Here is a 27,015-nt window from a genome sequence, read left to right as displayed (position 1 = left end):
AACAAATAAAACTAATATAGCTCATAAACAATTCCATTTTGTTGTTGAAAAATATTCAATCTATCTTCACTTCTTGGTGAATGAATTGCGCTTCTTTGATAGATTTTAATCCATTAAGAAAAAAAATAAAAAAGAGTCGCTATTTATTGTATTTTATGAAAATTAAATAATATAAATAAAGGGATGGCTACCGTCAACAAATAAAATCAAGACTATTGACGGCAACCGGAAAAAAAATAAGAAGAAATCTCTTGGCGGCTAGGGTTTGTTTAAAGAGAAAAGAGAGAGATCAAATAGAATTATTTATTCAACATATAAATGGACTTGAATTTTTTTATTATTATTATTTTAAATTATCAAAACACATTACACGGAATGTTTCTACATATTGAAATTATAAAATATGTATAATTAATTATTTTTCCAGATATGAAACTAGTAGTAATTCACATTTATCTCATCAAGAATAAATGTACAATGTATAGCCCAAAAAGACTTCTAGCTAGAAAATTGAGCATACATAAAGAAGGCAGAACATGGAGACAAGCAAATACAAGAATAATATGATTGTACATTTTGAATTCCAAAAAAAAATGATAGCACATTTTACAACAATCATGCCCAATGTTGGCATGGTTTCTGGACAAATTTTTATCTCGGACCTAAAATTTACAAGGAATAAAATTAAAAGACTCACTGCCTGCGAACTTACAAGGACATTTTCTGGATTGAAATTTCTTTGAGCGATGCCACTAATCTGCGGAACACCTTCAGATTGCGGCCAACTTTCTCCTGTAACAAGTAACAACTATTAAGATTATGCCAATATCACCCAAAATAACTCTAAAATCCTACAGTGCACAAAAACTTTCTTCAGTCATAGGTTTCAACATTTCGTTTTCATTTCTTTTTTTTGAAAATGCTTAGTAAACTCTAAGATCTATTTATAACCTATTCTTGTAAAAAAAAAAAATGTTTAGCCACTTTTTGTTTTGGCATTTCCCGTTTCAGCATTTGTTTCTGCACTGCAGGTACTAAAATCTAAATAAATTAGTGAAATGAGGATGTTGATGCCAATTTAAACTAAAACCACCCCAGATCTAAGCCCCAAAAACCGACTCGTGAGAAATAGTTGTACTCTTTGAGCAATAGGACAGTAAAGTGATCAGAACTGATAGCCAAAAAACCTATAGTCCTAAGTCAGTAATTCTCTTTTCCTTGAAAGAAAAAGAAGCAGCTGAACAATGTCAATTTACTATCTAATAGAAATAATTCTATTAATGTACCTCTAGATTAATAATAAATGCAGAAGACGCCTTCTAATATAGCTCATGATCGTATGATCTCATTCCTTAGTTTCAATTGCCCCATTGCAACAATATCTAAATTCTTTGAATGCCCACAACATATAAATAATACAAGAACAGCATACCTCGCTTAATAGTTCAAGTCGTTCTAAAGTGAAAACTAGTTTTCCACTAAATGAAGATGTCTCCTGCGTGCAGTCTGACTTAGCACCATATGTAATTGCTTTCATATCTCCATCAGTATCAGTTGATACAGAGCTGCCAAGAAGAATATATCAATGTCATAACTTCAATTTCTAATATCAAAATGACTTGTCAATCATCAACCAGTCAAGCTGAGCTAAATAGTACCAAAGGCTTCACATAACAGAGCACAAAAAAATAAATTGGCTCCACCAGAATAGGAAATAGAGGGGCAAGTATTAGTAAACTATAAGATTGCAGCACTGTGGACATCTAATAGACTAATAGAAACATAATGCTGCTAATGAATAAGGCTGAACACATCAAGCCATCCAGAAGTCCATAATGCATAAAGGATAACTGTTTGATGCAAATGAGCTGAAAATCTCGCAGCAATACTTTATAATAACCTCCAACAGCTACCACTAAATAAGTGTTTACATAACTCATAGAGAAAGAAAAGGCAAAATGTCAAATGAAATTATATTAACCTGTCTTGAAAGTGAGCAAGGATAATATTTAACACTTGTTCTGCAAGTGGAAGTAATACGGTAATCAGCTGATCTCTATTGCCAGCAACCTGGCACATTTCCACCATTGCAATATACCTCCTGTAAAATAAGAGAAACCAATAATCATTAAGATTTTTGAAAAAGACGAGCAGTTTAAAGATGAGCAGTTTTTAAAGATGACAGTGATCACTTCCAGCGGTCAGGATGCAGAAATTAATCACATCATATGAAGACATTAAAATGTGTAATCAAGTACCTAACTCATTCACTTATAAGAAAAAATGGATATATTAAATTACAAAACAAATCATATAAAAAGCAGAGCAGTACCTTTTCTGTATATCATCAGATGATGCACATTTGCTCCGAACACACATGTTGATAATTTCATCCACCTCTTGCCTTGATAACTCATTTATATCTTGAATCTGCAAAAAAAATATACAATTAGCATTTTTTTTTAACTAAAGACCAAAAGTGGCCAAAAGCAACAAGAACAGAAAACAGGAAAGGTTAGTTTTGTTTAAAGCCACTACACCTTATTATATAGCAAGGATTTTTCCTCAGCAGCTCTTTCAAGAGAAGTTGTCACGGAATTAAGAAGACAACCAAGCGAAGATAATGTGGGCAGCTGCAGCCCAGCAGGAGAATGGTAGTCTAGAGACCGGTCCAAAACCTGTCATCATGTTGACCATGCATTGGTTATCTGATTATCTCTATATTCATTAAGCATACTCCGACTAAATACTTTGCAACTACCATATAACTATATGATAAAGAAATCAATGCTTAATTTCTGCAAAAATACCTGGAGTCTCAGAGATTTCTTCGTGACCAGAAAATACAGATAAGAGCTCAGACTGGCGCACAACAGAAATGTTTTGAGTTCTAAGGTCCTCTTACTCTGAGAATATTTCAGATAATGATAAAACCAATTAAATAAATAATCAACACATGGATCAGAACTCTATTTAAAATGATCAGTCCAAAAAAGACATGGAATACCTCTAAAGATTGTACTGTTCTGCCCAAAGTAGGTATTGCCGACTCTAAAGAGAAAAGAGTATACATCATGCTGAAAAGACCTTGAACAAAACCACACTCATCACTCTCCTCGTAAGGCCATACCTACAAACAAGGAAATGAAAAATTCAGAACCACAAAATTGGTTTTCCTGATAATAGAAGTGGGAATTTCTAATGCAAGAGATGATTATTTTTAGGGCCATTCACATTGATCTCGGTGTCTAACAGCCAAATCATCAGATAAACAATACCACCCTAATTGCAGTAAAGATGGCCATTTTATTTCACTACTTTACAATATACTTTTTATTTTCTCAATGACCCTTACCTTGCTGAGTATGCCAACAACAAGATTTATTTGCTCCATTGTTAAATCATCAGCTTCATGGATATCTTCTCGAAGTATCTGATCAAATAGTAATTGATGTCCTTTAACAAAATCTATAACTTCACGAACAATTTTGTTCTTCACCTGCTACATACACGGGGAAATCAGCTCAGCCATATTTGTGCGCATAACATACAAAAAATCATGAATTTTTTTGGAAAAAGGACAAAGAACAGCAAGAGAAAATTCAAGTATTAGCATAAATGATAAACCTCTAGCAAAATGCATGTGAAAAGAGAGTTAAATTGTTCCAAACTTTCAATTAAAAAATTATTTAGACAGGCTTATACAATAATTCAACCTGCAATAATTAAACAAATACATAAAATCTTGATGTTTGGCTTCGTAAAGCTCATTTATATTATTTAGGTCAAGAAAATATTGATGCATTATGTAACAGATCTTGGTTTATATATAAGATAGTAATGTGAAAGGTAGAGCTTAGTTTGCAGTGGCTCAAAACAAGGTCATTATGGTGTTGTTTAAGTGTTGGTATAGGTCATTGTTAGTAAAAAGGCTGGATTGAACTTGATAGACAGGCGAGCCTACACCAAGCAGTAATAAGAAGGCTCAATATTTTAAATAAGTTCAAAGTCATATTTAGAGCATGCAATGCCCCAGATATGGCCCACTCAGTTACTATGTAGTCCTCATTGCCTAGTCCAGAAAAATTAATTTTTCAACTAGTAAGCGATTATTTGCCCAAGGATGATGCCTGTAGAATTTAAGATGATGATATCATCGCTTTGTTTTCCTTAACAAACAAGGGGAAATGGAAAACAAATTAATAAGGCTTTTGCAATTTGCGCTAGATTTAAGCAAGAGGCAACCAAGAATAAGAAAAGAACCTACAATTACTTAAAAATGCTAGATCTACATAAGATTCTGTGCTTTTATTAATATTTTCAAACCTTACCTGAATATATTATTTTACTTTTATTGCATCCTTGATTTCATGCAAAAAAATTCAGAATCCTCAAAGTACACTGGTTCTGTCTAGAGACAGCTACCACTCAGTGAGCAATTATAATAGAATGTGAGACCTATATTCATTATTAGTTCCCCATGAATTTCTTACCTAACACGTCACTCTTGTGGTTCTGTAGATTAGCTGCATTAAAAGAACAATAACAAAATTTTCTCTAGTAATCATGAGTTTCTAAAAAGCAGACCATTATACAAGAAAATGATTAACTATGTAAGCTAAAAGAGACCTGCAATTTTCAGTTCAAAGTAACTCTATAACCAAGTTAAAATCTTCCAAGTCCTTGTATATGTGAAAGTTTAGGTGTCCATAAATTTGAACATTTGATATTGATGAAGTACAAGTATTTTAGATATGTGCATGTGCATTATGTAAATACACATGTAAGATAATATTAGATATGTGCATGTGCATTATGTAAATACACATGTAAGATAATATTAGATATGTGCAAGGCAAAACAAGTACACATACATGATATAACATAAAAGTATGGGTGCAAGATATAGATTTGGGGCAGGGTAAAACCAAAACCATAAATGCTAGGACAGAAAAATCATCATAACTAGAAAACATACTGTCTAGAAAACATTGTTTAAAACAAGAAAGCCTAACCTCAAAAATATCAGATGTTTCCACTAATGACGTCAAAGAAAACACCAATCTCAATATTAGAGTTATTATAATTCGTTGCTTGTCAATATCCATAGCCACATCTCGTCGAAGCTTTGGATCAAGGCGCCTCAAGCTTCCCTGCTAGGCATTTAACTATAGTTTATATAAACTTCAGTACAACAAAACAAGACCATGGGCAGTTTGAAATTACTATCACCTGTAAATTGACTGCCCTGCATGAAGTGATATGCTCCAGAGTGTTCATGGAAAATAAAACTTGGGCCCCGGATTTCCAATACTTGTGACTAATTCTCAAGAGTAATGCCAGCTCAGCCTCAACAGTGCATGCTCTCTGCAATGAGTTTAGAGAATGTCCCACATCCTGAATAGAAATATGCAGATACATCAGCCCAGCTAGCACTGATAAATTTCAAGTATATCATGTTTGATATGCACTTAAGAACTTTCAATTTTATGAAGAAAAAGACCAGTCTTCAAAAGTCTACTCAAGCAACAAATATGCCAAAGATAGAATAATTACCAAAATAACTTTCACCCCATTAAGAGGTTGTGGACTATATAATAAAGTTTATTTCTATTTGTAAAGTATCTAGGATGTATTGGCAGTCTTTTCATTCTTTTCCTTCTTATTTGAGTGCTGCTTTGGCTGACAATTAGAAGTGTATTTTTTTCAGATGTTAAGCAAAACATCATGAAACTTTTTTGTTACTCCCAAGACCCTGAATAGGTGGGATTCTGATGATATAAACGTTTTTACATGTTTGAAAATGTGAGCAAATTGAAGTATATTAGAGATCTATACCACAAATACATACAGATTCTTAATGATTAAAATTGAGTAGCAAGATCAGAATAGTAAACCAGCATGTATTAAGAATAAATATTAGGGTTAATTACTATTGCCCCCATAAGGTTTGGTCCGAAATACTACTTCCCCCATGAGTTTTAAAAATTGACTATTTCCCTCCTGAGTTTTATGTTTCAGCTAACTAAAACCCCCTTATCAGGGGGGTAGTTAAGAAAACACAAATATCAGGGGGTAAACAGTTGACTTTTTAAAACTCATGGGGGAAGTAGTATTTCGAACCAAACCTCATGGGGGTAATAGTAATTAACCCTTAATATTATTATACAAATGAATTACTTTCTTCCCTTAGAATTTGTTTTTGCTAAGGGAAAAATAGCCACCGATGACAGGCTCTCTGCCAAAAATTATTGTGCAAGCTTAGACAGTTATCAATATCCAATTTATCTTTATTAGAGAAAGAATTTGACTTTTAGTGAATAAATATTTACATAAAAAATGTATTAGATATTGCAGCACGGGGACTGCACCTGCCACTAGAGTAAAAGATTAAAATAAGAAATAAATACTGCCCATCAATCCAAAGATGTGGTAGAAAAGCAACACCTGATATGAAACATTGCTGATGCTCATCAGGCAAGACCGCAGAAATCCTCTACTTTGAAGTTGACTTAAGAAATATTTCTCATGGTCAATACAAATCAATGAATCAAGCACATAGAGTGCTATTGTCTTCCCAAGTTCACTACCTTGTATCGCGTCCTTTATAACCTGAAAGTTTAAGAACAAACATTTTGTGAAAGGAGATACCATATGCAATAAGAGCAATAGACATAATAAGACATTCTAGGATTGCATTAGAGAACAAGCGGAACATGAAATCCTTGCTGGTGATAGAAACTCAAGAGGAAAAAGTGATGCAAAAACTTGATTAGAACTAATGCAACATTTTGTTTAAGGAGAACAAATAACACTTTAAATTGCAATTCAACCAAAATGAATTTTATGAAGATTATGAACAAGCCCGTAGTCATAGCCTCTTGAGCAAACTTATTTAATCAAGCAAATCTCAAGCCCACTCCCATTACCATCCATCTACACAAGCTTATAAAATAATGATAGCATGAATAGCAATGGTTTTATCATGTTTCAACTAGCTTCCATATTTGTATAATAGTAGGATACCTACCAAATCTAAGAAGGCCTGAGCTTCTTTTCTTAATATGGAAAAATTGGCACGAGCTAGTTCAGCCTGTTCTCCATTGATCTGGATACAAGGAAAAAGGCACAATTCATATTTTTTTTTTAAAAAAAAACAGTAGCATCAGAGTAGTAAGCCAGCACACCTTATGAAGATCTTCGCTATCATGCTCAGTAAGCAGCAAGAATTGCATAACTGCTGATGGAACATCTGGATCAATTGTGTGCCGACAGTACTGAAAATAGCTAAGCAGCAAGGCATATTGGCTGTACACACCCAAACAACATGCATGTGCCATGCACACACACACTGAAGGTCAGAATCCCACAAGGAAAGGTTAAACTGAAATAACAGCACCATCTTCCTACATTAAAACCATACCGTCTCCTTAAGGCCTCTGAAGATTCATTTCTTATAATTGCCATTATAAGCTTAAACAAAATAGAATGACAAGCACCATTTGACAATTGCTTCACCATAACAATATCAAGACCAGTGATATTATCAGAATTTAATCCGCCAGGGCAAAGAAATCTTTCATCGCGTAATTTAGCCATGCATGTAAGAGCAACCTATAAACATTTGAAGAGAAACTAAACCAGATTAGAAACTAGATGGCCTGATTTGTTACATTGAAAAGGAAAGTTTTCAGTGACAGATCATACCTGACTCAATATGAATGTCATCCTCAAAGAACAGTCTGGAGAAGCAGAAGCACTCAGTGATCCATCCAGAACCCTGCCAACGATTAGACAAAGCAGTTAGTAAACACCCCTAAAGGAAAGAAAATAAGCAAACACAAGTGACCCACTGATATAAGATTTCAGATCGATTTTCCAGAGAGGATATTCTTCTTGATGCAGACACCTGAGAAGGCAGAGTTAGAGACTGTCAATTACCATTAGATGTAGAATTTCAATTATACCAATTAAAAGAAACCAAAAATGAATCTATGAAAAATAGTGGACCTCCACAATCTGTGACCAGCCAGTTAACATATGAAGTTGGGCAGCTTGTTCCTCGAGGTTCTTATTATATTTCCATCCCCATCTTAACAACTGCTGAATGGCCTCCCTTACATCATTGATTTCAGCTTCACCATCAAGGTTACTCAACTCGTGATACACTGAATTAAATCTCTGAGCAGGAAAAAAACACCAGCATCCTTTATGAAAATTTGCAAGTGAGAATTTTTAAGGGGGGGGGGGGAAATACAGAAATCAATCTGTGGAATCAATTAATCACAAAATTGACCTGCCAAAGTTTATCTCGGAAACAAGCTAGGTCAACCAGACGATCACCTCGCTCTGAGTAATAATAGATACCACCCTTTCCAGATGCTGTTGGATCTCCAAGTATGTCCTCTGCCTAAAAAACACCCAAAATGAAAGGTCTTACACAAGAAAGTAGAAACGATATCAGGAGCACTGCTTCAAGACCAGTTTGATATACTAAGATCTTACCAGCAAGTCATACTTCATATTACAGACAATCTGAGAAAGCTTCACAGTGTCTGGGTGTCTAAACTGTACTACCTCAAGCAACTCTAGCACCTGAATAAAAAAAATGCAACTGATCTTTCTTTTTTTTTGCACTATTAAATCTACAAGAAAGTTACAAAACAGTGTTGATTTGAAGAATAATCCATTAATGCTTGATACCCATAATAAATTAAAATCGTGATATTTCATGAGAATAAAGACAATTAAAGCCAGGAAGAGTTACTAAAACATTAATATCACCTTCATAATACTACTTCAAGTTTTCACTTTATCCTCCAAAAGAATCCATGATACACAACAATATCTTGACATTCACTACAAATTACTAAGTCTGAGCACTAGACATATAGCCCTATTGGTTAAATCACAAATGTGACTGATCCTCACTAATACAGAGAAATAAAAAAGGAGTACAACCGGAAAAGATGAAAAATAAAACTTGAAGTCTTGAAAGTCTTGATCAAACATAGCATAGGAACCAACCAAAAACACCGATTATTTTAGTAGAGGAAAAGAGAAGGCTCTGGAGAAGGCTATAAGACAATAAAAAACTCAAAAAGAAGATATTAAGATATTTATGCCCAAGAGCCTCCGCTTAAAACAAAAGATAGGGGTTTATGGAAGCTCTATAATTCGAAAGATAGTTATGTGCAAAAAAGCACAAAGAACTTTACAAATTAATCTTATACTATTTTAGTTCAATGGACAAGGACATGCTTATCTAGCTTAAGCTTCAAATTTTGAATTTACAAGCAGCTTGGTATAGAAAACTTGACAATAAGGGAGACAGATTCAAAAGTCAAAAATGATTCACCAGCTGTGCCAACTGCTAAGAAAAAATAATTACAGGAACGGTTGGTGGACATCCATAATGGTCAACTAGTCAGGGAGGTAGAGATTATCTTTGCAGTTTCAGCTTGTATAAGTAGTCGCTCAAATTGGTCACTCTAACCTAGCCAATCCCTGTAATGAGAAATGCTTGCATCTATTTTGATTAGCTAATGCAAGGTAACTAACTTAACTGCAAGCATAGAGGGGAATTAATAGGAACTTCCAAGCATAATCAATCATTGACCTAAGAAGTTCCACATCTACTGGCGCATGCAAAACAATTAGCTCCAAGGAGACTATTATTCCAAAATCCCTCCCAAAAGGCACCACAATACCTAGTATGTCTATTGACATGGATAGTCACCAAAACATGTAATAGCATAAAAATCACTTTATTCAAAAAAAAATCCTGATATGATTTTTTATATGATAAGAATAAAAAAAAGATAGGAAATGAACAAATTACAACGAAAGAGAGAACCATTTTCTTTAATGATCCCTTCTCACATTCAACACCAACAGAGATGCTGATCCAAATACACACTGGCATAAGTCCATTATACACAGACACTGGACAAACAAATTTTTTATTTCAATTCTTAAGAACTTGATACAAAAATAAATTACCATTCATTGTTGATTCTTTAGATTAAAATTACTCGTACATTGTGTAAACAACTGCTAAACCACTCAAGGAGGCAATCACTAGTAGAAGTAGAATAAATCAAAAGCAAGGTGTGACTTGAAAAAGTTGTGCATGACAAATACGAGAAGTATTTGGTTGAAAAGTACTTCCAAGATGGTCTAGCAGCAAAGAAATGTTATCAGAAGTCATTTACAATATCAGATAACTGAACTTTGTATAGAAATTTAGTCGGGAGTCACAACAGAATTACCAGAGTGTTTCACTTTCGTCACTAAAATATAAGTCTACAGCTCAAGAATTAGATTACGAATTGACGAAAATTTAATAAGAATCACAAACAAAATTGTAAATGTAAACAATACCAAGAGGAAGCTTAAATTACTCGAAGCAAAATTTGGTCAACCATATCTATTGGGTCCTGAAATAACCTAAACAAGTGACAAAATAGACATGAACAAGCGATAAGTGGCCAAACCATACCTTGCTCTTACTTATTGCTCGTGTTCCAGCATGTTCAATGCCATTTCGAGGACTGAATGAATTAGAAACTACACAATCAGATCCAATGTCAACTATTTGTCTTCCAAAAAGATGAGCTACTATACTCTGACAGGCTTCTCTATGAGCGGCGCTGCCCATATCACCAGAATGCAACTCTATAGCTAAAAGCTTCAACAGCCATGCTCTCTGGAAAAGGCCATCATAAAGAAACTAACTTGAATTAGCTTTGCAAACAACCCCCTGCATGCCCCCAAGGAGGTTCGAACTAGTGACCACCTAATGCAAAAGAAGAAGATCCCAAGCCTCTATTCACAGTGTGTTCCCTTGGGCACAATGCACCACTAATAATAAGAGATTTGTTAGGCATCAAAGTTCAGTAATGCAAACAGAAGATACCTGGTGAAGAGAACTGATGCGAAGTGGCTGGTTGCTATTTCGTTTAGGAAGGGAAGCAACGCCAATAGTTTCAAGATGCTGTCATGAGTAAAGTAGACACTATTTTAGAAATGCAAATTGAGGAAAAATATTTAAAATTGTCATTAAAAACGATGGTGGCATCTAATAGCTTATATCAGAAATTGAGGTCAATGACATACCTTCACAAAGAATTGGTAATTTTTATTGCACAACAAGTCCATGATAGGGCCACATGTTAATGGATCCACGCACAGCTCATTGAGGAGCTGCATGAAGGAAACAGATAAATCTTTCTTTCACACCAGAAAGTTAAACAAGTCATAGGACGAAAGATAGTGTACTATTACACACAACAATTCAATATCACTAGATGAAATTTCCAACCTGAAAACCAAACTCGTGGAGCAGTGCGTTTATTTCTGGCTTTGATACTTTGTCCAATATTTCAAGAATGACCTTCAAGCAACTAGAAGAGAAACAACAAATTCAGCAAATGAGCCAATACAATATACTATGCCTATCCTGGAAACACTTGGAATGTTTAAAACAGGCAAAACCTGTAGTGAAATTTTGGCTGCAGAACCGATCTTTCAACTGAGGCGTCAAGATCAAATTTGAGCAGTAAATGTGTAATATTGGGAGCCGGCCTACTAATATTATCTATCAGAAGCTGCAAACAAATATATGAGATTAAGAAAAAAAACATTGTGTAAAGAGAATTGAACATTCAGCGTTTTTGTCAACAAAATAGGAACTAGACTTACTTGCATTATTAGAACTCCTGGGTCACTAGCACTGTTTTCTATAACCTGGCACTCTTCGGAACGCAGCTCAAGACAGGCTGCATAATCTTCAACCAGACAGTTTGCAGAATTGGACTTTAGCAGTAACTGTACAAGCCCGACCATGCGAGCACTGACATCCAAGTAACAAGTCGAGTATTGAAGCTTTATGGAAAAACACAGTGATGCAATAACCAATAAAAAAACCCATAAACAGAAGAAAAGAAAACCACTGAACCACAGCACCACCAACTAGGGGCGGAACTAGCTTTTGTGGAACGGGAGGCTTAATCGTACAATTTTTTTTGGGGGGAGGGGGGGCTAATTGTATAAAAATGACTATATTTTTTAAAAAAAAAAGTTAAGGAGGGCTTTTGTAAAAGAAAAGGTTGAGGCGGCGGAAGCCCCTTCAGACTACATGCCTGGGTCCGCCCAGGACTCAAACCACCTCTAACATCTTGATGCATACAAATACAAAGAGATCTACGTATGCAAGATATATGAATGCATATACCTGCAGAAGTACATATCAGAAACTAATTTTCAGTCATGACAATACAGATGAAAAATGTTAAAGCGGAGAGAATACCTCAAAATGGTCATAATTTTAATAGAGGAAAGTTGAATTTGCTGTAGAAAATCATATCTGACATACTCTAACAATGCTACAATTTGATTATGATCTTGAGAAAGTATAACATCCAAGGGCTGCAGCACACGAAAGAGGAAGGGATAGCAAGTTATAAGAATATTATTTGACGGGTGTTGCGCACAAGTAAATATAACAAACTAGATTCTCAAACTCTCTTTGAAGCAAGCACCAAAGTAAATCGCTATTTGTCTAAATGCTGACAAGGCATTATGCATAGTTCTTCCTGGGTTATGTAAGCTAGCCTCTTTAGGGTGCTCACTACAGCAATAATTAAGGTACAGAGGAGATGACAATATTTAAATCAATAGAAGTAAAAGGAGGCAGCAAACACATGATTGTGTCCTAATACCAAGCAATCGAACCAAAAAACAAAAATGAGATTAAACAGCAACATAAAATAAAACCAATTGGTGGTGTTAGATTCCATCTTAAAACCAATTGGTGTTAAGTGGAGGGCCCAACCAATATTTAAACACATGTCCATTCACACACACAAACAATGTGGGATTTCCCACTTCAACAGCTATAAAACAAGCTCACAAATTATACCTAGGAACATTTTGCTAATTAGCATGGCTAGAATACATCAATAAATGAACAAACATCCATTTCTAGTTGCATGACGTAAGCATAAGTCCTCATATATACAATGGTTAGGCATACTGTTGGACAGAAGACAACATTTTTTGAAGATGATCAGATGATTATCAAGAAAGACTATTCACGAGCTGGCAGAATGAGAAAAATGGAGTGAAATTAAGTAATAGATGATGGCATGAGATAGACCAAAATAATAGGAGGCCAGCAACTTGAGTATGAAATTGGAGAGATCATCTAACAAATGATTACTTATCACCAGTTGGATACTTTTGGAAATCATAATCAACAATGCTGAGGAAATAACTCCAAGAAAAGGACCTAAAATCTCATCAAAACAAACTTAAAAACTAACCACTGACCAAACGTATTCAGAAAACAAAAATGCAAAGAGAGAGAGAGAGAGAGATACATGGTACATAGGACGCCAGTAATCAGAAACAACTAAATCTTTTTCCAAAACAAGAATAATGATTTCCAAAGAAAGTTGCACAGCCTTCTCCAGAAGTCGTCCATGAATTTGACTGGTTCGTTCAGTGATGATCAAATTGACCCCAAGAAGAAGAATTGCCATAAGATTGCGGAAAACCGTCTTCCCACTCATGAAATCCTGCCAAAGAATTTTAGAATAAGATAATTAAATAAGCTATGTAGCTCAAGCAAATCTTTAAGCATATAGCGCAAGAGCAAGTATAATGCAGATATAGCCAAAATACTTAAACGAAACAAAATAGTCATATCATTTAAAGGATAACCATCCAAGCCAAAAGTCAAAATGAAATTCCTAAATACAGAAATAACATCGCCGGACAAGGAGATAATATAGCCTTGGCATCTTGCTACATTATAAATCAATATGAAGGAGAGAAAAAGAGGATTGTCTTCAGTCTTCGCAATATTTTAAAACCATTTCTTTCTAAACAACGCAAAAAAAAACAAATATCCACTTATAGAACTTAGAGATCAAACTAAGACGTTTAAAATACATAAATGATCAAGAATTCAAGGAATGACAGGGAGATAGATGAAAGAAGACACTGTCTCAGTAAACTTAAGCTTCCTTGTTTCAAAATAAAATAAAAACTGCCTAAACCTAAAATGACAACCGCAATATTCTAGTCTCCACACAGGGGAAGTAACACACCATGTTCAATGAATAAACAAATGAAATATTCTCCAGATAATTTGGATCAATATGAACCATTTGAAGGTTGATAATAACAAATGAGAAACCTCTATAGTGATCATGAGTTCTGGAAGATGATGGTACTAAGCCATAAGGAAGAAGCATAATTCGATGTTAAAGATCACAAATTCTAAAGGAAAATTAAAATAGGTTACAAACGCATCGCGCAATTTGAAAAACACGTTCACTCCCCAAGAATCTCAAGTAACAAAAAATTCCCTGTTCTGCTAAAAACTTGACATGAAAATTAAATTGTAAAGGCAACAAAAAATGAAATAACTATCCATTTCTGTTCCTTCCAGACATCATATAACATTCTAATCAATGGCCAATATTTAGACTTTATGAGTACGCTAAGCATCTGTATTGCCAAATTCTGACTGCAGTCCAATAACCTAAATTAAATATGCTAAATGAGGTTTCTAGAAATAGGTTGAACTCATCTGATCAGGCAGATGATTCAGCTGTTGAACTTGCACATACCATTCTCAACTCATTTTCAACACGCTAGGCATAAGAAAAATGGTATTAATCAAACAAGAATAAACCAGAGAGCAATCAAGCTCCAAAAACGTTAATTATTTTTAACACCATGCAACAGTTAACTATAAAAACTTATCAAATAAATATATCACAATTGAGCTCTGGACAAACTAAAGATGAAAAAATATTCCATGTTCAGGGTGCTGACTACTTTCAATAGAAACAAACGCATACTTTTAGCAATTCTAAGACAGGAAGCTGCATCTCAAATGAAGATGGCCGCATCTGTGATCGATCAGCAATACTGTCAATGTCCTCATCTTCAATTTCATACATGCTCAGCATCCTACACCATGATATAGAAAAAAATGATTAACTATTCATCTGATTAGTTTGTCCTAGAAATTGATCTGTGAAGTACCAACTTTAAAATTGAAGTGGTAGCTTAGAAACCGGAAAAACCAGGATAGAAATAGGAAAAGCTCACAAATAGAACAATTAATTTTAGAAGGAAAGGAGAAGTTTGGGATAGCAGCTGAAAAATTAATATGACGTGCGAAATAGGGTCTCGAAAGTAGATAGATCAGTTCGCTCACATGTGAAAATGCTGAAGGCAAGCAACAACTAACTGCCATTTCTCACAAGAATCTGCATATGCTCTCTGAGGGAAATGCCCAAACACATCATCACATATGAAGCAAGAGATGCCTATAAATCTGCAAAAGGCATAAATGTTTTAGCTAGCAAAAAGAAATAAATCAAAATAGAAATACAAAAAAAAAAATCTACCAGTACCTTCGCCCTCTATCGCTTACATCTTTTTCCTCCGCAATAAGAGCATTTAAAAGATTAAGGAAAGATATTGTTGATGGATATCGTTCTATTCTTGCTTCTATCTCATTTAACTCATATCTCATATCATAAACCTGTCATAACAAATTTTCAAAATAATAAATATGACAGCTGCAAATGGAACAAGGTGATGTTAATTGTTCTCCATAATTTGACCAGGCTTTCTAAACCAATAAATGTTTCATTATCCTTGATGCTCCTTTACTTTAATACAACCTACATCATCAACATCCAGCTCCAAAGAGACTTTCTTGGACCATTGTACAAACATGGCATGTAATTTTTATAAGAGCAAAGGGTCATCGCAACTTGTGCGGATCAATTAACTCACACTTAGCCATTTTAATCAATTAGGGATAATAATCTCTAATTTTAGGTCATTTAACCCCAAAATTGTACAAAATGAACGCATTCACGGGCCGTGATGAACCAATTTGGTAGCAATTGACCTAAAATTAGAGAATATTGTCCCTAATTGTTTAAAATAGTCAAAGTGTGAGTTAATTGACCCTAATGCACAAGTTCAAGGACCGGAATGACCCTTTCTTCATATTATAATGCAAGCACTACTACAAAAATAATTAACACGTAATTCAACAACGAAAGAAAAACTGTGAAAAGATTATATTTCGATACTAATTTATAATCGACTTTGAGATGAAAATATGGTTAGCTGAAATTACCGATCCAGCCTTCATCTTTAGAATAAAGTTCATTCCTAGCGTCGGAGCCAGTGTAGTTAAAAGCGTTAGGCGCACTCAAAGGCGAGATAGCCATATTTTGCTTGAGGCGGAAGGCGCTAGAAAAGCGCTCGCCCGAGTGAAGTAAGGCGCAAATTTTTAAAATATATATATATATATATATATAAACCATAAACATAAAGCTAATATATACTCCCTCCGTCCCGTAAAGATAGAAAAAGCACCCATTTTACAAGAATTAAGAAAGTAGTTATTTATAGGTAACTTGTGATAATTTGTCTAAATTACCCTTTGTAATCAATTAGTTATGTACATTTTCCAAAGCCACTTTACTAAATATAGCACTTACAACTCCTTTTTTTTATCTTTTCAAAATATGCATTTAATGTTTTATGATAAGCATGTAGGGGTATTTTGATAATTTTTGACATAACTAACTCCACTTTTTCTATTTTTATGGGACAAAAAAAGGTGGTACTTTTTCTATCTTTATGGGACGGAGGGAGTAATATTTTCCTAAAAAATTGTATCATGCAAAACCATAATCATGACAAGTTTCAACAAAAGACAGTGAGGCTGGCTACCGCCTATTTTGGCTTGACAATCGTGTGTTTTTAATTTTTGAGGCAAGTGTTTCACTAAAAGATAAACTCTTCAAATACACTTAAATAGAAACCTAGACGACTTTAAGACTTTAAAAAATTTAAATTCTTCAAGAGTTGCCTTTTACAATTCCTAATCCCTTAATCTAGGCTATTAAAAGGGATATTTAACTAATAGCAAGTCAATAATACAAAAATTAACCATTAATCAAGACTATTTAATAGGGATGCCTAGTTTAGAGTAAAATCCCATCAATAATTTTGAAAAAGTATTCCAAAATTAACTCTTAAGAGTCAAAGACTTCCAAATTCATTTGTTTTGTCAAAAGCGGTCGCTTATGCGCTCGATAAAGCGCTCCAAGAGCTCGCCTGGCAAGTGTAGAGGCGCCTTCAGTCATTAGCGTCTCGCCTTTGCACCTAGACACGCAAAGCAGGCGCTTTTGACTACCCTGATGACAACATCAATATCTAGAGACTAACTGATATTCAGCTTTGAGAAGAAAATACGGTTAGCTAAATTGACCGATCCAAAAACATGAAATAAAAGGAACACAGGGTAATGATGCGATTACAGATGGATTATCATATTAAAGCGTCGATATTTCCAATATAACAATCAAATTAATTAACTTCTTTTGACACTCATAATGGAATGAACAAAGAAAACAATACTCATTGCTCCAACCAATACCATAGAGGTGGTATGGGCAGCAATCAAAAACAGATAACAAAATGAAATGCAGATAAAGAAAATAAGTGTAGAAGGCACCAGAATTTCATATATGCATTTATGTAGTAAGATTTTATGAAAAAGTAAGTCAAAAGCATGAGTTCAAGCATTATTCCTTCCATATTCCCTTGTTAACAAATAGGCACACATGCAAGTCTCATTCAAATATGTGCAACTTTACTTTCATTATAATTTAGCACAGACATATTTGCCATGATTAAAAACAAAGAATGGATATTATTAAGTGGCAATTGTTATACCTTAACAGTGCAACTGTGCTAGATTCTTGGCCCCAATTGCCAACACATAAGAACCCATGCAAGAGCTCTTTTAAATCATAATACAAGCATATCATGCACACACAAAAAGTTAGCAAAATGAATGGTCAAGTTAGAATATAGTACTGACACAATATTAACTAGCATGTCAAACAATTAACTACACAAATCAAAAAGAGAAAACTAGCAACAAACACGAGAAATGATACCTAATGTATTTTGGGTAGAAGAATATTTCATTTACAAAAATTAAATTTAAATTCTACTGACACAAACCTGTGCTGCCATTGGTTTTGCACTATTTCCATCACGACTGCCTACTACTAATGGCAAATCATACTGCTCGAGATAACTCCAAATAGTGTCTTTGAGGAATGGAAAGGCATGAACAAAAGTAGTAATAGCATTCCGCAAGGCACCCTGAAAAGGAACACCATTTTAACTTAGGAAAGGGAAAGACAAATAGTTGGAAACCCTAATCTTCAAGTGGATCCTTCAACTGTTCAAATACTAAACAAATGTCAACCTTCAGATAAGGAGGAACATTCTCATAACTAAGGAGCTTGAACAATGGTTCAATGTCAGGAAACCAGTTCTTTTTTTCAGTGGGATGCCCATTTTCAATAACCTGCCGTACAAGACAAATCAAGAACAAATCCATTACAATGTGGGAAAAAAAAAAGTGATCCAAAGAAATTAGAAAACAATGAAGTTAGCACCACTCAAGCAATGATCAATTGAGAAACCAAAAGAATAGCAAAGAGAATTTATCGCTGGCAAAATAAGCTCCCACATACATAGAAACATTTTTTTACATGACCTACAGGTCCAAAGAAATTAACTCAGCAATTGCGCCAAAAGGCTTGCCCTCAGCATGAAATTCATGTTAACTATCTGAAATCCTAGATACCAAATGTCTTGTAAGTTTCAGAAAAAAGATGTCTTGTAACTCCACATGATCAAAGGTGAACAGACCAAATTTTTCCCACCATTTTCTGAATTCTAAACTTTACGCCGAACTATTCCTCACGTGTTCTTAACATTCAACAAAAAAATACTAAAGAGACTAAATTTATATTGTAGCATATATAATAGTCGCTAAAGAGAAGTCACAAAAAAAACACATACATAATTCAGAAAAGGAATAACTTTATTAATTTTATGTTAGATTACTCAGTTCTAGCTCTCATTCTTTAGTCTTTACCAGCATCATAAAAAGATGAATAGCAAACAACTCCAGAAAGAACTAACACACATCAGTAAAAATATGTTAGATGATAAATCTATAACAATGTTAAAGCTACAAACGATTTCTATTTTGAACACAAAAAGTAATTAGCAGCCGTAGAGGCACAAGAACAAGAAATAATTATATACTAAAAGATATATTGAAAAATGGCATACCTTCTGAAGAACATTTAAATATGCAACAAGTGCTTTTGCGTCTCCCTCCTGAATGTCTGGTAACATGGCGCCAGCAGTCTGGAGGGATTGTTTAAACTTCTCAGCATAGATTGTTAAGCAGTCAAACAAAGTATTCCACCCAACAGAGCGGAATGCTTTACCCTGAAGTAGTTCATAAACCTTTGCAGCGCCTTCTTGACTAGAAGCCTAGAAAGTCATTGCCACATTAACACTGATGCCTAACCTTTATAACAGTAACAAATTCTAAACAAAAGCTGCATACCAAAGTACTCAGCATTTTCAAGAAAGCCACCAGGGTTTGGAAATTAGTATGATCCTCTCCAGCGAAATTCACAAATGTCCATAAAACATCATTGCCGGACAACAAGTCTGGTTCCTTCTACAGATTGGACAAAGTCAGAGGCATTGAAAAGAGAAAAGAAAACTAATAAATAAATATTATGCTTAACAAAAGCTTTCTATTAATATTCTTCTTAGAATGCACTACATCCTACTTGCATACCTAAATATATCCTTCAACTAACATTCCATTAGATCAAACTGAGCAAAAATATTATGTGAAGCATTTACATTTTCAGAACTTCATGATTCCTCTGACATTTATTAGTTTCTGACCTAAAACTTCATCATATAAGATAACCAAACCTGATAAATCTCGCTCACAAACTCCATTAGAGAGACAAATGGCAAAGGACCACTTTTAATAGGCTGTTGAGAATGCAAGTTGCTGTCGTGTGAAGCAGAGAATCGATATGTATTTAGCACACTCATTTCCTTCTCCTTTGACTCTTTCACCTTTTAAGAAATTCCTATAGTAAGCTTCTCAAGTTGATGATGAGAATACACCAAGACAATATAGCATATTCAAGAATGCACATAATATGCTACGAATAAGATTTAAAAAGGCTACAAGGATAAAAAAATTACACAAGGCGATATTTACTTTTCCACACAAAAACCAAGTGTTAAACAGATTGCAAAGATTAAAAATTGGTTAAATTGAAGATTTACTCTATTTGTTTGACACTTGTTGACTGCTCGTGCAAACTTAAGAAGACTTGAGAAAGTTCAACTGACCTTGTCTCTAGCAAGTGGATGAGATAAGAAGCAAGTAGTTAGCTTGTGCAAATAGGCATTGTACATGTAGATCATATCTTCATCATCATTCTGTAGATCAAATTGACAGAACACTTAATCGTAATTTGAAACTTTTATTGAGCATATGATACGAATATGTTTTAATGAGCTATAATTTGCAACAGCGTATAATCAGGCTTGGCATCACATTCTCCAAGAAAGCATAATGATCAATGACCAACTCTAACAAAAAATGCTGGGCAATCACAACTTTTCATAAAAACAGGAATTGAAAAATAAAGAGAGAGGGAGAATGCAACATATGCACTGCAAATTTCCATCATAATCTAAATGCAGGATTGAATGGCATAACACAAAAGTCAAAACATTAACCCAGAAATCACTATTTGACCACGAGAAACTGAAAAAGGAAAAGAGAATACATACATTCTTCACAATATCCACTTCTAGCATGAACAAACCTACTCAAAATGAGACCCATTTTAAGGAATCCATAGCAAAGCAGAAATGTAAAGCGCATCAAGCACAACCATAAGTTCATAGCAAGTGTGACACCCCATCCCACATTGAAAAGGAGTAGTGGATTTGAGTGGTTCATAGGAGCTTGTATTGGCTACCACTAGTACCAAGGGATTGACTGTTGGGCCACGTGGATAGACTCTGCCCCACCCAAGGTACTAGGGCAATTGTGTATTAGGCACGGGCTTTAAAACTGGTATTAGAGCAACCTGATTGATTTTTGAGCCACATGGATAGCCTCCGCCCCACCCCAAGGTATTGGGTAGTTTATTGTTAGATTCCATCTTAAACCGATTGGTACTAAATAGAGATGTCCAGCCGATATATAAACACATATCTAATCACACACATAACCAATATGGGATACTCCCACTTTCAACATGTATCAAGTTAGGGCTTTAAAACAAGAACCAATTTGAAACTTGACTTTTTGATACATGTTTCCAAAACCAAGAGCAGCTGCAACTTGCAAGCAAATGCTTTGTTCAAATATATTGTTCACAATATATAACCCTAAGCATTCTGATGACTGACCTGATAAGCTGCAGTTCGAAGAACATTATCCAGTAAAAACTGGAAAACATTGCTCAGGAATATGAAGTCCAAGCATGAATTTAAATAGCCAAGATCACTTGATGAAGTGTTTGAAACTTCTTCCCTTGAAGCCATCACATCATTAATTAACATCAAATGGACAGACCAAGCAAGCCTTACGCCGCCAATGAAGCCCTCCGCAGTTGGATCATTTCCAATAACCATCACCTAGACAATGCAAGATTTCTCAATAACTTGCAGAAAAGTTCAAATTTAACCAACAATGGACAAAGAATCATAAACTGATGCTCTTACAATTTCATGAAATTCTTTTCTAAAGGAAGCATCATGAGACAAGATAGATGCTTTATCAGGTAATGCACTCAGAGCATCTGAAATGAAAGCAATGACAAGGGTGAAAAGAAGGCTGAATGTAATCTGCAAAGAAAAAATAATAAAGAATTATTTGGCAAGGCAGCAGCATATTTGAAGGACATGAGAACACAATCAGACATCATATGAGCGTACACATATGTAAAGCTTCATGAAACTCTGATAAGGGGAAGAAAAAAAAAACAAATTAACAAAAATACTTTTAGATAAGGTCCAGGTTCCACCAATATATATAATGACCATAAAATTACTCGGTCAACAGAAAACAAGGACATGCCTGATGTTTCAAAGTTCCATTGACCTCCATAAGCTCAGCTGCACTATCTTTTAAGGCATAGAAAACATCCTTTACATCTTTTGGGCCTGTAAGCAACAAATGATATGGATGTTATAATAATCAATTTCATTTTTTATTATCGCTTTGCAGGTCTCCGAGTCAGACCCTAATAATAACACGATTACATCAGGTAAAGATAAAAACAGAACAGAACAATGAATCTGCAGATGATCAGCAAGCTTATTAGGTTCTATTCAATGTCAAAAGAACTGAATATTTCAATTGAACACGACTGAAAACGAGATGGACTTCATAAGGTAAAATTAACGGAAGGAGGCCAAATTAAAAAAATATCTAAGTCTATTGAATGCATTTGATGCTCTGTATTGCAAGTTCCCCATCCATTATAAACCTAACCTAGTATAAATGTTAACATACATATATCTTATCTATAAACTTTCAATCAAGAAATGCTCCATCGGTCCTTCTGTATAGACTTAGCACAGACATAAGCTCGTCTGCTACATTTTTCATATATAAAATCATTTAGATACATTCTTCTCTCCTTTTTGTATGTATTTAAACTGTACAGGCACATAATAATTAATGAAAACTGGTCGAGTTTTGGAATTTACTTAATATGCGTTCAGGTTGAAGAAAACCAAATAAATGCGTAAAAGATCTTAATTTTGTTTCCAAGAACACCAATAGCTTTAGTCCAAATTGTATATTAACAATTTAGTTAATCAAGATTCTACATTAAACATAAATGACTTTAATGTGAAAAGTTCACGAACTGTAATTTTCAGTTTAGTCTCCAAATCACATTATTTTTTTCTAAGTATCATTTGCTCCCTCTATAAATTCTCTTTCCCTTTTAGGTATATTATTTTCTATATCAATTACATTACCTCAACCTTAAAATGATGCTCACCCCTTAAAGTATAAGGTAATAAGCTACTCTATACATGAGCTGCAAAACCAAGTATCGCGTGCACAAAAATCACACTTCACGGACAAGATCATATGAACTATATGACTAACACCACGCTCGATATAGAAAATAGTATTAAGAATAATAGACAAGTCAAACAAAGGCGTAGCAGCTTACTTGTTCGCACTACCAAAACAGAGAGAACAAGGCAGTGTCCGAGCACATGTCTCTCCTTATAAACCACAGCTCGTCGCTCAGTAAGAGCACCTCTAGAGTCAAGGACATAACGCTCACATAGAGGCCCACCTAATCCACCAGGCTCTTCTCGATTAAGTTCCTGGAATTAAACAAAATTGATTTGCTTCATAAATAAGCAAAAAGATAAAATATGTACTAACAATCTATAATGCCAAAAATGCAAGTGGAAATCTTTGACAATAGAATGTGCAACAAATTAATGAGCGACAACTAGCTAACTTTCCAATCTTTAGAAACTATATGACATCAAGAAAACTAGTTAAAGACCAAAAAAATAGTATCAAGAATAAAGAAAATTAGCACATAAGACATTTTCCTAGGAGAATACTAATTTGTGATCTTAAATTTAAAAGTCAACAGACAGAAATTAGAGTGCTAACAGAAAAAACAGTTGCTTAAACTCTTAGCTAAAACAAGACCAATATAAAAACTTAAAGCAACACGCTAAAGCATAATATTGTACTACTGGAAGATTTAAAAACAATATCAACACTGACAAAAGGACACTTTTCAATTATCCTAAGGAGCATCACCCTCTAGAGAAAGCTTCCATAATATGCCAGCATCTTGCAGAGTTGCGAGCTGAAACAATGCTCATACACATAGTTTCATAAATAGTTCCTTTTGTTAGGTCTGTTTGAACTCCCTTAGCATTGGAAGTCGACTAGAAACAAATCATTTTGTATCCAATAGGCATAATACAAAAGAAAGCATCACATAGATTCAAACCTTTATCAGAGAAATCAAACGCTGTCTAAGCCCACCATTTATAAGATCTTCCAGAAACTTCTGAATCTCTATAATAAGGTCAGGTTCTAGTCCCTGATCAAGCACAACAGCCTGCAAAGGAAATTGTATCATAATCCAAGAAAGCCTTAAAAAGATGAACCAAGCGCATGCACACCATAGAGATACGCATGTACGCCACACGGATGTGGATGCCCCGCAGCCACACGGATTTGCAAGCACCACAAACACACACATGCGCAAACAGACTAGTCAGAGAGAGAGAAAGAGAGTACCCTTAAAAGAGTAAAGAAGGCTGTTAAAAGATCCCTTCTCTCAGTGTACCAAAGTCCTGCTGCAAGGCGCAAAATTTCTGAAGGTTCTCGTCCCACTAAACCCCACTATAAACAAAAGAAAATTGCAATTCAAAAATTCAGATGCCATGCTGAAACATATGCAGTAAGTAAATGTAAAATCCAAGGCAAAAAGAAAATAGATATCCACCTCTTGGTTGGCAGATACAATCAATCGAACACAATCTATTTCGTTGAGATGGAGGTCATCACTCAGTTTCAAAGCCTGTTATGCAACATGACACAAACTTGAGAAAGAAAGATAGATATTTATTTAATAATTAACAAAGAAAGAAAAACACGAGTTCTGACAATGATTACAGGTGCCTTATAGATAAACAACTTCTACAATTCCAACACTGTGGTTAATGTTGCACTCAGCCAGTGTCCAATCCTAAAAATAGAAGGCTATATCTCACTTTGTCAAATGTTCATTCATTAGTTCTTGTTTGAGCAAATCATGTGCCAGGATTTAATTCAGTTCTTGCAACTCATGTCACATTTATCCGAACTTTGATTGATTCAGCATGCCTTGTAGTATTTTTATGCTAAAAGAACTCAAATGTACCAAACCATGGACTTTTCCAACACAATAACTGACTAAACAGAACACAATTCCAATGATATTCTTCCATTTTTTAGATAAATTTTGTATGTTATTTTTTTTGGTTGATAGATAGATTCTAATTACGTTAGATTATGTTAGTGAGAATAGGGGTTCGAACCCCAGACCTGGTGCGCTTGGAAGTACTTGGCCATTAGGCCAAGCCTTCACTGGCTTAAGAATGTCACCGCTTAACAAATTAAAACATAACCTAATACCTCTAAAACACTTTATAAAAAGTAAAAAAAAAATCAGAAGAAACTTACAATCTGAATATCCTGATCATCTAACTTAATTGGCGGTGAATCCGGTAACCTAACTTCTTTTGACTGCACTTGCGCACGGTCCGATGCTTTAGGAGGCTAAAACAAAACAATTCAAACAAAAACATTATCAAAATTTAAGTATGTAGTTAAAAATTTAGAAAATAGAATGTGAATCACAGTACCGGATAGGAGAGGAGGTTCTGGAGAGAAGGAAGAGAGCTGCGAATGGCGTGCAAGAGCTCCACTCTCTGCGCCGCAGACGGTGGCGACGGACTGAAAAGGGCGGATTCCACTATCGAGTGAAGTTGCCTAGGCGATACCATTTTCTATTAAACCAAATTATTTTGGAAATCTAATAGAGAAATAGACGTTCAATTGTTACTGCCACAGAATTTGTAAAATTAGGCGGGAATTAATGGGTTCTGTTTGGCTTAGAAGGACTGGAGTGTGACTGGGAGGGAGGGATTGAAAAACCCTATATAAGCCCTAGTAGCTCTGAAGGAAATCATTTTTGTTTTCTGTTTATTTGAATTCATGAAGATGCGCAAGTGGCGTTTGATAAACGCCATGTCGTTGGCTTCCACAAGAAAAAAAAAAGGGTTACCTGGCCTCCTAATTTTTTTGGAGTCCCAAAAATGACCCTAATATTATCAAAGTGGAACAAATATACCCTCCGTCCACTTTGATAATGTTATAGTCATTTTTGAACTCGAAAAACATTAGGGCAGCCAGTGGCGGAGCCACATGCATCATAAGAGGGGCATTTGCCCCTTTTATTTTTTTAAAAAGTACAGTTTCCTATATAATGTTAAGTTTTATTTATATTAGTTATTGATGGATACCGAATCCTACTGTAAGTATAATGGAGCCGAGTTGCAGGAGATCCACTCTCAGGCGACACCGAACTCCCCCTGAAGACGGAAAGATATGAAGGAGATACTGAATCTCTAAGATTCGGTAATACACTAATAAAGACCGAATCCCACATGATCCGCCAAGAGCGCGTCAGGTCCGGGATTCGGATAAACGACTAAATATGGAAACCTTGTCCTATTTGGACACAAACACTACATATGGAAGGATAAGCTCTACTTTAGGAAGATAAGACTATTTAGGAAGACGTTCCTAAATAGGACTCTTATCAGATTAAGGTAGATCTCGACAAATCAGGAGAATCCTTAAGATACGGCCGAATCCCTACAAAGTAGGATTCACCTACCTAATACAACTCTACTAGGTATATTCGACTACTATAAAAGGAGCACGAGGTATGCCTAGAATCACAATTACATTCATATACTAAAAACGCTGCTCAAAGCTCTAAACTGACTTTAGCATCGGAGAGTTAATCGGACAACCACCGTCCGGTTAGCTTCTACCCTGTTTTGCAGGTTCGCTCACCGGTTCAGAAGGCAGACTCCATCAATTGGCGCCGTCTGTGGGAAAAGCTTAACTAAACTTCAAAAGAAGGAGCTTTTCTGAACTCAAAAACAAATCTCATTGAAGAAGATGACTTCTGAAAGAGTAAACCTGAAGGATCAAACGACACGAAGAAAACGAAAAGCAACAGAACTCTCAACTCCTCCTCCAGTGACTTTTGACGGAGAGGACTTCGGGAGAATAGCCGAAGAGCACAACGAAGCTCTGGTAGTGGCCATGATCATCGAACACTGGAACGTTGAGAGAATCCTAATCGATGAAGGAAGCGCAATAAACCTGATAACAAAAAAGGCCTACGAAAGCCTAGGAGGAGACCTAGCAGAACTAAAGAGAAATGCCACGCCTGTGGTAGGATTTGGGGGCTTGCCAATTAAGCCCAATGGAAC

At 35.0% G+C, this 27,015-nt stretch overlaps 1 protein-coding gene across 2 annotated transcripts; it reads right to left on the bottom strand.

Annotated features, from left to right (window-relative positions):
* Positions 1-551: 551 nt before the first annotated feature.
* On the bottom strand, positions 552-25,707 carry LOC126678229 (nuclear pore complex protein NUP205). 2 transcript variants are annotated; one of them, XM_050373136.2, is made up of 45 exons: positions 25,372-25,707; positions 25,190-25,285; positions 24,471-24,545; positions 24,263-24,367; positions 23,970-24,080; positions 23,160-23,319; positions 22,049-22,134; positions 21,694-21,816; positions 21,379-21,606; positions 20,305-20,394; positions 19,873-20,022; positions 19,490-19,606; positions 19,207-19,413; positions 18,329-18,430; positions 18,079-18,222; positions 15,435-15,565; positions 15,236-15,355; positions 14,874-14,985; positions 13,383-13,580; positions 12,311-12,429; positions 11,704-11,854; positions 11,497-11,609; positions 11,324-11,405; positions 11,119-11,205; positions 10,919-10,996; positions 10,502-10,708; positions 8,506-8,595; positions 8,297-8,410; positions 8,011-8,181; positions 7,854-7,909; positions 7,708-7,780; positions 7,424-7,614; positions 7,188-7,308; positions 7,031-7,108; positions 6,448-6,612; positions 5,233-5,397; positions 5,016-5,153; positions 3,356-3,502; positions 3,008-3,130; positions 2,811-2,906; positions 2,541-2,678; positions 2,333-2,430; positions 1,982-2,101; positions 1,433-1,565; positions 552-792 (listed from the first exon to the last, which is right to left on the bottom strand). In XM_050373136.2, the coding sequence occupies exons 1-45, from the start codon at positions 25,510-25,512 to the stop codon at positions 709-711; spliced, it is 5,634 nt and encodes a 1,877-aa protein (XP_050229093.1). In that variant the 5' UTR covers positions 25,513-25,707; the 3' UTR covers positions 552-708. The 2 variants fall into 2 exon arrangements, with proteins under 2 accessions (XP_050229093.1, XP_050229098.1); XM_050373141.2 differs by having other exon boundaries at positions 3,356-3,499; positions 25,372-25,706.
* Positions 25,708-27,015: the final 1,308 nt, after the last annotated feature.

The sequence above is a fragment of the Mercurialis annua genome, linkage group LG1-X (assembly GCF_937616625.2).
Source record: "Mercurialis annua linkage group LG1-X, ddMerAnnu1.2, whole genome shotgun sequence".
Lineage (NCBI taxonomy): Eukaryota > Viridiplantae > Streptophyta > Magnoliopsida > Malpighiales > Euphorbiaceae > Mercurialis > Mercurialis annua.
The sequence above is the reverse complement of the archived record's forward strand: the minus strand, read 5'-3'. Positions and strand labels throughout refer to the sequence as shown.

What these genes read in the sequence shown, in the direction of transcription:
- LOC126678229 (XM_050373136.2), bottom strand. Translation starts at nt 25,512, where the DNA reads ATGGTATCGCCTAGGCAACTTCACTCGATAGTGGAATCCGCCCTTTTC. An exon ending in TTGTATCTGCCAACCAAGAG is followed by an intron (nt 24,368 to 24,470) that starts GTGGATATCTAT and finishes TTTTGTTTATAG; the next exon opens with TGGGGTTTAGTGGGACGAGA. An exon ending in CTCAGGCCTTCTTAGATTTG is followed by an intron (nt 6,613 to 7,030) that starts GTAGGTATCCTA and finishes TTAAACTTTCAG; the next exon opens with GTTATAAAGGACGCGATACA.